General features: G+C 69.3%; 1 protein-coding gene across 1 annotated transcript; it reads right to left on the bottom strand.

The window, feature by feature from the left end:
- Positions 1 to 2,838: 2,838 nt before the first annotated feature.
- Positions 2,839 to 8,910, bottom strand: STMN3 (stathmin 3). The gene is made up of 5 exons (XM_037501385.2): positions 8,858 to 8,910; positions 4,637 to 4,732; positions 4,255 to 4,430; positions 3,532 to 3,723; positions 2,839 to 3,187 (listed from the first exon to the last, which is right to left on the bottom strand). The coding sequence occupies exons 1-5, from the start codon at positions 8,874 to 8,876 to the stop codon at positions 3,128 to 3,130; spliced, it is 543 nt and encodes a 180-aa protein (XP_037357282.1). The 5' UTR covers positions 8,877 to 8,910; the 3' UTR covers positions 2,839 to 3,127.
- Positions 8,911 to 12,231: the final 3,321 nt, after the last annotated feature.

Genomic DNA, 12,231 nt, shown 5'->3' on the forward strand with positions numbered 1-12,231 from the left:
GGCCTCGCGCGGGAGCAGCGGCGCTTTGGCGCCGGGTGGGGGACGGGACGGCCAGTGTGTCCTGCACTGGCGGTCAGCCTGCCGCCCTGCAGCCGCGGCGCCACGCCTGTCACCGCCTGCTGTCCCGCTCCCGGCCCTCGCCTGCCTGCTGGATGCAGGGGTGGCCGAGCAGGCGGGCTCGGCCCCCGCAGACGCAGCAGCTCCTGGAGGTGCCCTGTCCCTTGGCTCGCACCCCCTCCCCCTTCCTGCCCGCTCACCTGCCCACGCCACTCTCAGCCTTTCCAAGCCCCCCTCTTCCACTCCTCAGGACCCTTATGTCCACACAGGACCCCCCAGTAACCCGGGTTGCTCGCCTGCCTCTGCCCTGGCCGAGACACCCCACCCGCGGTGCAGGGGTGCCCTGGGGCCTCCGTCTAATGTCCACGGCGTCCCTGCCTCCTCTGCACCGTCGGGTGACCAGGCCAGCGTGTGGAAACTGCACCATGTTGTGTCCGTCGCTCTCCACGCGGCCTGGCGCACACTGGATGGACGGCCTGGGAAGGCCCTGAGGGCAGAGCCAGCTCAGGTGCACGGCAGAGCTGAAGTTAGTCTTTCCGGGAGTCGCAGGAGCTGGGCCGCTTGACTCCCCCAGTGTTGAAGGGGAAACCTCGGCTGTTCCTGCAACACGCGCCTGACAGGAGCCGGCTGCCGGCGGATCTGCCACTCTGGGAAGTGCCAGTGCCGCAGCGACAGTCTCCTGCCTTGCTTTGTTTTGTTTCAGGAAAACATTGATTTTGAATGTGTGTTTCAATTTGTTAACATGCTGTGCGGGTGTCGTTTTCAAACGAATGGCTCTTAAGCCTCTGAGTTTTAATTCCTGAAGTAGCCGATGTCAACCCGCGTGGCCCACGGAAACAGCCCTGGGGCCTCCACGAGCTGTTGGACTGTTGGGGTCCTTGGAGCCAAAGGCAGGGAAGCGTCCCCGAGAGTCCTTGCTGGTGCGGCGCCGAGGGGGAGTCCTGGGCGGGTCCTTGCAGTGGGGGCCTGGGGGCACCTTTGTAAACTTGACCAGACACACGAGAGGTTGCCCTGTGACCCACCCACAGGCATGGTGAGGACCCAGGCAGTGCCCAGGGCCTGGCCCGGCCTCGCGAGCGCCCTCCCGCGTGTCCGCCGAGCACCACACTGCACCTGCCTGGGGCTTCAGGCAGCAGCTGCAGGTCCAGTAGCCGCGGCTGCTGATCCGGGCTGCTCACAGCCGAGTCCCAGGGCTTTCCAGCAATGCCTGTGACCCTTGCATGTCCCCCTTCCAGAGGAGGTGGCCACCCCCTCTCCCAAGTGACCTGGTCACTGGAGGCCGCTGTCGCTGACCCTGGGGTCAGCTCTCGGGCACCAGCCTCCTGCCCATGGCACTACCCAGGGAGGCCACGCCTGTGGGCTGGGCAGAGGCCTGGCTGTGGGAACAGGAGGCCGCGTAGGCCTCGTGGGGGCCTCAGGAAGATGCCCGGACTGCGCCCGGCCCACATGCCAGGGAGACTGAGGCAGCACTGACCTGACTGCCTGCCCCTCTCCCCAGAGGCCGTCTTTGCTCCTCTGAAGGGCCCCGCGTCACAGACACCACTTGCCCCCACCATGCCGCCCCGGCCCCAGGGGCCAGGAGCCCTGGGAGAGTGGTGGCTCCGGACAGGCCGCCCTCCGGACGGTGCTCCCGCTGAGCCTTGCGCACCGCAGAGGGGCAGGGCATGACCGGGGTGCACCAGGGGCCACCTCTTCCCTCACTGGGGTCCCGGCTGGGCACCCCAGCAGCTGCATGTGCCTTTGGGTCAGGTGTGTCCACTGCTGGCGCCAGGAAGTCGACTTGTACCCTGTGCCCCCACCCCCACCAGGGAGCTGTTGGCTCCCAGATCCCGGAGCACCCCGGAAGGGCTCCCATGATCCCCACATCAGAGGGGGGCGGGCAGCCCCAGGGGGTGGTGAGCCACCTAGGTGCCTGGGCCCTGGCCGTCCTCCCCCAGCAGCACCACACCATCGCAGCTGCCCACGCACCTCCTGGCGTCTCCAGGACATCTACAGTCGGCTGTGGGCGCCCCAGCTGGACACTGCCCATGCCTGGCCACGTGGCACTGCCCATGCTCCGCCCCGGACAGCCAGTGCTGGTGAGGCACGCCCCTGGCACTGGGCGGCTGCTGCTGCAGAGAAGGCAGCCTCCGCATCCCTCCTCGGGCCACAGAGGCACCCTGTGTGCATTGCTGGGTCCAGTCCTGCAGAGGTTTCTGGGGGGCTGGGGCAGGGTCATTACTCCCCCTCACCCACTGCAGGGACCAGTCCCAGCCTGCTCTCTGGCTGAGCCCTGGAAGGCTGCCCTGGGGGAGCATGGGAGCTTCCAGATGCTGGCTCTGGGGCCCTGGAGGAGCACTTGGGTGGCTACCACTCACCCCTGCCACTCCTGCCTGAACAGCCCATTGCCTGGAGGACCAGAAGGACCAGGGGACGATTTCTCTGGTCAGAGCCAAGGGTGGGGGCCAGCAGAGCCTGGCCAGGGCCCATAGAGGAGGGCGTTTCTGAGGGGGGCGGTAGCAGGGGTGTTGATGGGGCCCCCAACCCCCAGGCTGCAGCGGCCTGCTCATAGTCCCTGGTGGAGAAGGCCCACGCCCGGGAAGCAGCCCTGCCCAGGGTGCCCCATGTAGCCGCGCAAGGCCCTCCGCAGGTGCCATGAGCACCACACGTGGCTCCAGGGCAGCCAGGTCTACACTGCGGGTGGGGTCCACAGTGCCCCGCTCCTCCCAGAAGACACACGGGCAGTGCTGTGTCTGTGGGCAGGGCTGGCCAGCACGAGGCAGCAGACTCCAAGTTCCTGCCACCATACTACGTTTATTGAGGTCACCGCCCACTAGAGGCCCCAGGGGCCCAGCCACCGCTGGCCGGGCCTGAGCCAAGGGCAGTTGGCCCCCAGGGAGAGCCTGTGGTCAGCCACTCACACAGGACTGGACAGCTCGAGTGCCCGAGGAGCCTGAAGCGGGGGTGGGGGGGATGTGGGCGGGAGGGGAGGAGGGACAGGGACAAAAGTGCGTCTAGACAAAGGTGACCTAACGTGGCCAGAGCCCAGTGTGTCTTGTCCCCTTGGGGCCCAGGGCCGGGTCCAGCGGGCTTAGCCGGACATCTCCTCGCGCTGCTCCTTGTTCCTGCGCACCTCCGCCGCGTGCAGCTCCTGCAGGAGACAGGGTGGGTAGGGCCTGCCCCCGCCCCGCAGCCCGGGGGACCAGCGCTCTGCCCCGGGGTCGCGCACAAACCCAAGCTCTGTGGCTCCAGGTGCAGGCCCTTCCCGGTGCAGGCCCTGGCGACCCGGGGCGGGAGGAGGGCGCCCCGGCAGGCCTCGCCGCGCCCCGGCCTGGCCCCACAGGTCCGTGCCCGGCTGCGCCAGCGCCAGTGGACGGGGCCTCGGGGCTAACCTGGCCCTGGCGGAAGCGGCGCCCTCGCTCCTGCAGCGCACAGCGAGTCCACCGGCCCCGGCCCCGCCCGCCCACCTGCCCCCTGCCCGCCCGCCCCGCGCACCTTCTCGCGCAGCCGCTCGCGCAGCGCCGCCAGGTGCGCCTCGCGGATCTCCTTGCTGAGCTCCATCTTGTGGTTCAGCTTCTCCTCCGCCTGGCGGCTGAAGTTGCTGTTGTCCTCCAGCGCCTTGTGCAGCACCTCGCGCTCGTGCTCGCGCCGCTCCGCCAGCTGCTTCAGCACCTGCGCCTCCTGCGTCTGCGGGCGGGTGAGCCGGGCCGCTGCGCCCCGCGCCGCGGCTGCGCCCCGCCGGGAGCCCCCCGCCGGCCAGCGCCCTCGGGACCCCCGCGGCCCGCGCGCCGCTGCCGGTCACTCTCCGCCACGCCGCGAGGCCCGCGCCCCGCGCCCCTCGCCTTTCTGCGTGCGCGGGGGGGGGGGGGGGGGGGTGGCGGGGGAGCGCGGGCCCGCAGGGGCCTGAGGCCGGGCTCCCTTCGCTCGCCGGCCGCCGCCTCCCCGCCCGTGGGAGGCGCCACCCGTGCCAGCCGGATGCCAGTCCAGCCTCCGGGGCCACCCCCGCCCCGGCCGCCGCCTGCGGCAACGCCCGTCCCCCCCAGTGTCTGGTTCTCGGGCCTCCCCGCCCTGCCGGCCCCCGACCCTGGATCCCCGGCCCTGCCGCCGCCGCACTCGCCCAGGCCAGGGGCCGAGCCGGACACGAGCCCCCTGCGCCCGAGGACGCAGCCCTGCCTCAGGAGGCCTCTGGCCACGCTCTGAGGCCAGGAGGGGCCTCACCTTCCTCCGCTCCTCGGCCGCCTCCAGCCGCTTCTGCAGCTCCTCCAGGGAGGCGTCCTTCCTCTTTGGGGGGGAGGAGAGCACCGGGCTCTCTGGGGAGAGGTCGGAAGGGGACTTGAGGATGACCTCGAAGCTCTGGCCGGAGGCCCTCTTGTCCAGCTGCTTCACCTCCATGTCTGCAGGGCGACACGCAAGGCGGGGCTGGGTGAGGCCAGCAAGGCGGGCGCCCGGGGCCGCAGCTGCTCCTGAGCCTGAGCCAGCCCAACCCGTCCCCACTGGAGGACCTTCTCCAAAGCCATCAAGCCAGGGGGGCCCTGAGAGCCACAGGGGGCAGGGCGAGGGGGAGCAGGAGCTGGCCAGACAGCACCAGGATCACACTCACCCCCATACTGGTAGATGGTGTTGGGGTGCGGCTGTGAGTAGAAGCAGGAGCAGATGAGGGACAGCACGGACAGCTCCTTCATCTTCTCCTTGTAGGCTGCAGGGAGGCCAGCATGAGCAGGGCACCCCCAGCCCCCCACAGGGGCCTCCTCCCTGCCCAGCCCCACCCCCAGCCCCCCCCACCTGCCCCTGTCCTGAGCCTCCTCCCCACTGCTCCCTCCCCTTCCTGACTAGCTGGACCCCACTGTCCCTGGAAATGCCTCTGGGTCCTGCTCTCTCAGCCCTGCTTCCCCCTCAGCCCTCGCCTCTCCCTCTTTTTCTCTCCAGGCACTCCTGCCTGTGCCCGTCCTGCTGTCTGTCCATCCTCCTGCCTGGCGCTCTGTCCATCACCATCTCACGACCCCTGTCCAGTCTCTCTGAGCCTTTGTCACCATGCACCTTGCTGTCCTCCCTCGGCCCCTCCACATGACCCGTTCCCTCTCCTGGACACTTGCCCACTCGGGGGGGCGAGGCAGCCCCACCCCCTGACCAGACAGCGCAGGTGTTGCCGCTGCGGCAGCACTTTCTTGAGCTGTACCCCTGGGTGAGGCCCCGATGCGCCTCCTCCCCACTGGCCCTCATGGTGTCGGGCCACCCCCGCGGGAAATCCAGCCTCCCGGGACACCCTCAGCCGGCGCAGGGAAGGGAGCTGTCCGTTCAGCACCGGCCAGCTGCCGAGCCGAGCCTGGGCTCCAGGCCCAGCGGGAAGGGTGCCAGGGCTGGGGTGGACGCACAGGGGGCGTGCCCGGGCCAAGGCCCATCTCCCCAGGGGCCCAGCTGCAGGGCGTCCTTGTTGCAGCTCCCCAAGTGCAGTCTAGGGACCTGCACTCTGTGTGAGCCTCCCTGGCTAGGGAAGCTGGGGGGGTGGGGTCTCCAGGGAGACACTCCAGGGGGAAGGGGGAGGGAGCACGACCCCAGGACGGAGGCAGCACTCAGTCACCTGCAGCCCCCTCAAGGGCAGGCACAAGCTGGACATGCAGAGGGAACGAGAACCGCCCTGAGCTGACCGCACGGGAGACTGTTGGCTGAGCTGTTGGAGTCGGGGAGGCAGAAGCCAGGCGCCTCGGCCTGGGTGGGCCCCCCAGCGCCCCCCCCCCCAGAGCATGGTGCTGTCTGGTCTCCAGTGCTGGTGCCTGCCCCACTGGCACCCCAGGGGGTGCACAGAGGCCGGCAACAGCGTGTGCTGGGGTTTGGAGGGAGGCAGGGTAGGCGTTTCTGAAGGCTGAAAGGATATGGGGGGCAGTGGGAGTGGCCCCCAAAGGGAGAGTGTGCCTGACCTGGCAATTTTGCTTTTTCGCAAACAGCACCTGTGCATGCGGAGCTTGTGTGACTGAGTTTCACAGGGGCAGCGGGTCACCCCAGAGCCTGCCTGCAGGTCATCCCGCCCATGCGGGGACTCAGACCTGGTGCATCTGGGCCCTGGGGAGGGCTGGCAGACAGCCCACCTTGTGCTCAGAAAGGCAGGTGTGGAGCCGAGTGGAGGGGCCTGGGCATGGGCACCCTGGGCCCGGGAGGAAGGGCCTGTAACTGGTCACCCCTCCAGCCCAGCTGTCTCCTGGCCATAGGCCCCAGCCCCACCCGGCCTTGGAGATGGTTCCTCCTGAATGTGAGTCTCAGCCCCGGGGAGGGCCACCTCGCCGGGATAGGAGCCGCGCACAGGCCGGCGGCGGGGAACGTGCCCTTGGCAGGGCGGCTGGCTGCGGCTCAAGCAGGGTGAATGCTGTGTGGGCAGGAACGGGCCGGAGTTGGAGGCCACAGCCCTTGAGGTCACAGGTCTGCCGGAGACAATTGTCCACCCGGGCTGAGGGGGTGTCCTGCAGCTGCCTACAGGCAAGCAGCTCAGCACGGAGCATGGTCAGGGGAGTCCTGCATCGCTGTCCCCAGGCCGGTGCCCGGGACGCACCTCTTCCCAGGAAACCAGCTCTCACGCAGCCAGGGGAGCGACCCCCGGAGGGCCTTGGGAGAGGCCTGCTCTGCGGCCGGGCCATGTGCATGCCAGAGGACCAGGTCGGCAGGAGGGAGCGTCACCTTTGGAGAGGGGAGCGAGGGAAACTGCAGGGCCGGAGGGCGGGCGCCGGCCCAGGGGGCAGCAGGTGCGCCCATGCTCAGAGCTGGAGGGGCCTCGAGCAGCTGTGTTGTAGAGGGATGATGTCGCGGCGGTAGACACAGCCCAGGCCAGGCAGCCCCCGGCATCTCCACGCCTGCCCCCCACCGCGGGGACACCAGGGACACCCCTCGCCACGGCACATGTCCAGCAGCAGAAATGCACGGGGCCTTTTGGGTGCTTGGGTGTCTGAAGTCAAGTCAGAAGACGGTGCCAGACCGGCCCGCAGCAAGCCACCTCGCCGTCAGCCCTCACCACCTCGTCTCTGCAGAAAACTCGCTGGGGAGGCGTGGGGCCCCCATCCAGATGGGGACACCGAGGCCCAGGGGTCGGATGGAGTGCGCACAGCCTCCAGGCAGAGTGCCGGGACAGTGAGCAGGACTCTGCCATAGCTGTGGAGCACAGGCACCAAGGCTGGCCACTTCTTCCCCGTGAGCCCCAAGAACCAGGAGGCCTCCAGGAAGGGGCGCCAGGAAGCTGCTGGTGGACGCAGCCCAGTCCTCTGGCAGCTGGGAGCACCTGGCAGGCAGCCGTGTGCACCGAGGAGCACCGGAGTCTCCCAGCAGAGGAGATCCGGCCGCCTCAGTCACCTGCCTGCCGTCACCCTGGGCCAGGCCGCCCTGCTGCGTGGACGGGAGGGCCGGGGTAACTCGGGCCGGGGCTCCGGGGCTGCATTCTGGAACAGGAAGGCTGGGCCCACGTCGGGGGCAGAGGTCTGGCTGACCCAGGTGCCCAGGAGCCAGTGGCCACTGCACCTAAGGTTTCCTTGGCACCAATGGCCGCTCTTGGTTTGGATTTGCCTGTTTCTTTGGCAAGCCCTTGTAAGTTAAAAGGGAAAGAGACAAAGCGCCACATCACCAGCCTGCAACCTAACCCAGACCCAGGAGGACTCGGAGCCCGCCTGGGTGGCAGCGGGGCTGTGGGGTCTGGGCGCCACTCCCGGGCGCCCCAGGGGACAGCAGCAGGCGCAGGGCTCTTAGGAAGGGGGCGGAGAAGAGCCGCCCCTGTGGCCCCTGAACCCAGCCCGGGAGATGGGAAGCAGGGTGGGGGTCCATCCCCATGCGGACGGCAACCCCGCCGTCATGGAAAGGGCCTGGAGCCCTGGGGTGGGGGGGGCGCCCACTGTGTCCAGAGCTGGCCGAAGGCCTCTGGCTGTGTGTGCAGAGGAGACCAGGGCGGCAGGCCCCAGTTGCACGGGGGGAGGGGCGCCGTCAGGCCAGCTCCGCTCCCTGACAAGGGCAGCGCCCCACGGGGCGGGGTGAGGGGGGCGCACGTGGGTGGCTGAGCCCGGCTCCTGGAGAGGATGAGGTGAGGCTGGTGGCAAAGGTGTGGCTCCCGGTGGGAGTGGAGTGGGGGGCGGGTGGCTGCCAGCCCCGCCAGTGTGGAGAGCAGCCCCGGCCCCCACCCCAGCGCTCCACGGGGATGCAGGCCAAGAAGGAAGAGGGGGGGCGCCCTGCCCGGGCTTGGCAGGCCGTGGGGGACGGAGGGGCAGCCCCGCACTCTGGGAGGGCTGCAGGCAGAGCCGAGCCGCGCCTCCCCCACCCGCAGCCCCGGGCTGAGTGGTCTCCAGCCTATGCAGGGAGGGCGGCTCCGCCTGCTCCCAGGGGTCCCCTCCCCCACCCGCCCGTCCCCTCCCCCTCCCTGTGCTCTGCTGGCGTAGGGCGTCTGGCTGCTCAGCGCTGGGGCTCCCGCCAGGGGACCCACCTTCTTGCCCCCCCCCAGCCTGGGTCTGACCCGGGTCTTCGGCTGGAGTCTCGGGAGACCCTGTCTGCGCCCCGTGAGCATGCCCCCCAAAGGGCACGGTGCAGTCACCCTGACCTGGCGCCGCTGCGCCCCGAGGGGCTGTGGTGCCCGCGCTCCTGTCCCCCAGCCCAGGGCGCGGCCCCTGCCCTCCCCAGCACCAGCCTGGGCCTTGGCCCCACCCTTGGGCCCTGGGTCGCACCCGCTGCCGCCTCTGGCCGCTGCCCCTGCGGTTTTGGCGCAGCCGCCCGGCTCCCTGCCAGTGCCCGGGGTCCCACGTGGAAAAGCAGACAATGGCCTCTGCCCGGGCCCACCGCGGGAGGCGCGGCCCGCACCTACCGGACATGGTGCTGGCCATGGTGCTGGTGCTGGCGGGGGCTGCGGAGGCCGGAGTGGCGCGGGCGGCGGCTGGAGCTGCAGTGGGAGAATGCTGCAGTGCCGGGCGGGCGGGTGGGAGGCGGGCGGAGGGCGGAGGGAGCGAGGGAGGGAACACGCCGGCTGCAGCCGTCACCGGAGAGTGGCGGGAGCTGAGGAAGGGAGGGAGGGGCCAGCCCGGCGCAGGCAGGACTAACGTGCCCATCCTCCCCATGCCTGGGCCACAGCGAGGCCAGCTGTCCTTGTGCCAGCCTTAGGGGCTGGTGGGGGGAACCGGAGGCTCCGGGCACCCTGGGGATGGAGAGCTCTTCAGAAGCCCCAGAGGCAGGCAGGGGAGGGCAGCAGGGGAGGGGGCTGGTCAGGAAAGCCTATCACAAGCACCCAAGGACGAGCGGGTTCTAGGGCAGAGGAGAGGATGCATGGGGCCGGGGAGGCCAGAACAAGGACCCTGGGGTGAGACGGAGACGCCCACTGCTGTGGCAGAAGACAGGCTCGGCCCTCTCTGGGGTGTAAGAGGAGCCAATGATGCCAGTCCCCAAGTTGGGGGAGGGGTGCCCATTGGGTGAGGGGCGCAGGCTGGTACAGAGGAGGACAGAGAGAGCATCTCCTGTGGAGACCATCGTGCCCCCTTCTGGGAAGGGAAGTCACACAGATGGCCAGTTTGGGGCTGAGAGAAGTGCCTGCTCCACCAGCACTTCCGATACAGGGTCGGGGTGATGCTGGGGAGCCTCCGGACCCTTCTGAGAGACGATGTGGGCTCAGAAAAGACAGACCACACCCGAGTCTAGAGCAGGCCTGCGGTGCGCACCCCCCCATGTTCGGGCCCCGGGGCTGGGGACAGAAAGCCGGGTCAGTGAGGGGCCGGGCGGCATGCGCCCGAGGCAGCACAGGGCCTGGAAACAGCGGAACATCCCTTGTGGCTGCAGCCGGGCAGAAGCCTGAGGCTCCGAAGCAGGGCAGGCTCACGCGGTGAGGGCGCAAGAGCTCCCTGCGACAGCTGGCAATGACCAGGGGCCTCAGTCTGGCAGCCAGAAGGAAGTGAACTCCACCACCAAGGAGGTGGCGCCCGGCCGCTCCCCCGCCTCCAACGAGGACACAGCCCCAGGAGACGGAGCTGGCAGCTGGAAACAAGGACAGGTTTAAGCTGCTAAGTTTGCGGTAATTTATGATGCAGCCATATCACCCCCTGCTCCCCAAGAAGTGTCCATCCTGGATCCACTCAGGGGCACAGCCCTAAGCAGAGCCCAGGGAGGAGAGGCATTGAGCGGCTCTCCTCTGGGTGCCTCGGCCCCATGGCGGCAGGCGGGCTCCAGCTGTAGCTTCTGGGACTGGCCCTGCACGTGAGAGCATCTCCCTGTGGCCCCAGGGCTGTGTTGTGCAGATGTGGGGCCTTGGACATCTCTCTGGGCCTCCAACTCCTCGCCTGGACCATGGGGAAGTGCTGTGTGGTGCTGTGCCAGCCGGTGTGCAGGGCATTTGCCCACTACAGCTCACAGTACATTCTGACTTCCTGCCGAGATGCACTGCAGGGAGTTTGTCAGCAGCTGCTGCAGGATGTTCTCTGTGAGCTGACCCTGCAGGTCAGACCTTCACACCAGTCTCCTACAACCTCCTAGGAGGTCTCTGTAACTCGGCAGGTCATGCAGTCAGTCAGCATCTATGAAGCACCTGCTGTATGCCGGGGCTGGAGGGCAGCAGACTGCTCCAGGCCCTGGAGAGCAGTAGGCAGCTGAGCCAGACACACCCCCTTCTGCCAGTCCAACCGACACAGGGCGGGGGCAGCAGATGCCAGAATCCCCCCAACAAGAGAGCAGCCCAAAGCCCAAAAGCCCAAAGCAAGGGGCTAGAGGTGCTTGGGGCAGGCCCCAAAGGACAGGCTGCATCTGCGGGCCTCCCCAACGCACAGCTGCAGGGGCCCCCGGCTCCAGGAACATCCACCGTGGGGTGCGTCTTACAAATGGGAGACAAAGCTCTCACTATGGCCACCTGGGTGGCTCCCGCACCCAGATAGTACCCACCAGAAGCACAAGCAGAGCGCTGGTCACCTGTCAGCAGAGCCAGACCGCAATAGCCAATAGTAATGGGCATCAACAGTCACGGGGGACCAGGAACAGAGCCTTCCCTTCTTTATTTAGAGGCTGGAACAGCATCCCTCAGTGCCCACCAGCCTGGCTTACGGCCTCTTTCAAGGTGCCCCACCCACAAATCTGATTGGGCCACTTTTCAATGCTGCGGCTGAACCAGCTCACACACGATTGGTCTGTGCTCGATCTTGGCTCCACGCATAAAAGGGAGGCTGCGGGGCTCTGAGGGCCACGGCCAGTGCTGGCCTGTGGTGCCACGGCAGGTGAGAGCCCAAGCAGCTGCCGGTTCCCATGGCTGAGGCAGCTGCCGCCAGCGGCCACCTGTGCTACAGCCACCGTCCAGCCTGGGCCAGAGCGCTCTGGCGGGCGGTGCTCACCTCTCCTCCTCGCTCAGCCGCGCGGACTCCTTGGAGCCCCTCCTCACACTGTCCTGCCCCAGGCTCCCTCCTGCCTCCCCCTCGCCTACACCACCATTTCCCCAAGACCGCTCCGGATCTATGGGCAGGCGGCCTTCCGGGGCTGAGCACGAGTCAGACCGGCAGGTTGCCTCTTCCTCACACTCTCCGCCGGGTGCGCCGCCCTCTCCTGTGGGACTGGTGACATCGGCCCTGCTGTCCACCCCGCCGTCCACCTCGGAGGGCTCCTGCGGGCCCCCGAGGCGAGGCGGCCGCCGCGCGGGCCCACCCTCGTGCCGCCCGGGGAGGCTCTGCCAGCCGCCTCGGCTTCGTCCCCCACGCTGGGCTCACAGATCGGGGCTGGGGCGGGCGGCGGCGCGGCGGGTGTGGGCAGATCCGGGGAGGGCGAGGCCAGGCCGCGTCCACCTCACGCCTCAGCTTGGGGGTTCAGGGTCCGCAGCTCCAACCCAGGAGGTGGCCAAGTCCTGGCCCGGGTCTCCCCTTCCTGGGGTGTGAGGAGGAGGGAAGTCGGGCTCCCCACAGGGGGTCCCCGGGGCTGCAGCCTGCTCACACCTGCTCTGGGCCGGCTCCCCCGCGGGGCGCGGCTCCAAAGGGAACCCGCAGGACGGCCGGGGGACCCTCGCGGGCACCGGGCGGCGCCGTCCCCGTCCCCGCAGCCGGGCGCACGGGCGGGGGGTCGCGCCGAGCGCCCGGGCCTTCCGCGGAGCCCAGGAGCGCCCCGGCCAGCGCGGGCGGGGCCGCGGCCGCCGCGCCCATCCCCCCCCGCCCCTGGGGCGGCCGGGGTCGCCGACGAGCGGGCGGGCGGGGCCTCCGCGGGGGCCGCTGCCCGGCGGGGCCG

This window comes from Talpa occidentalis, unplaced genomic scaffold (assembly GCF_014898055.3).
Source record: "Talpa occidentalis isolate TD23 unplaced genomic scaffold, MPIMG_talOcc4v2.1 talOcc4.10, whole genome shotgun sequence".
Taxonomy (NCBI): domain Eukaryota; kingdom Metazoa; phylum Chordata; class Mammalia; order Eulipotyphla; family Talpidae; genus Talpa; species Talpa occidentalis.

Bases quoted from the DNA above. Each gene is read 5' to 3' on its own strand.
- STMN3 (XM_037501385.2), bottom strand. The intron at 4,431-4,636 runs GTGAGTGTGATC...GTCGCCCTGCAG, and splicing joins CACCATCTACCAGTATGGGG to ACATGGAGGTGAAGCAGCTG. The intron at 3,188-3,531 runs GTGCGCGGGGCG...TGTCTCCTGCAG, and splicing joins GCGAGCGGCTGCGCGAGAAG to GAGCTGCACGCGGCGGAGGT.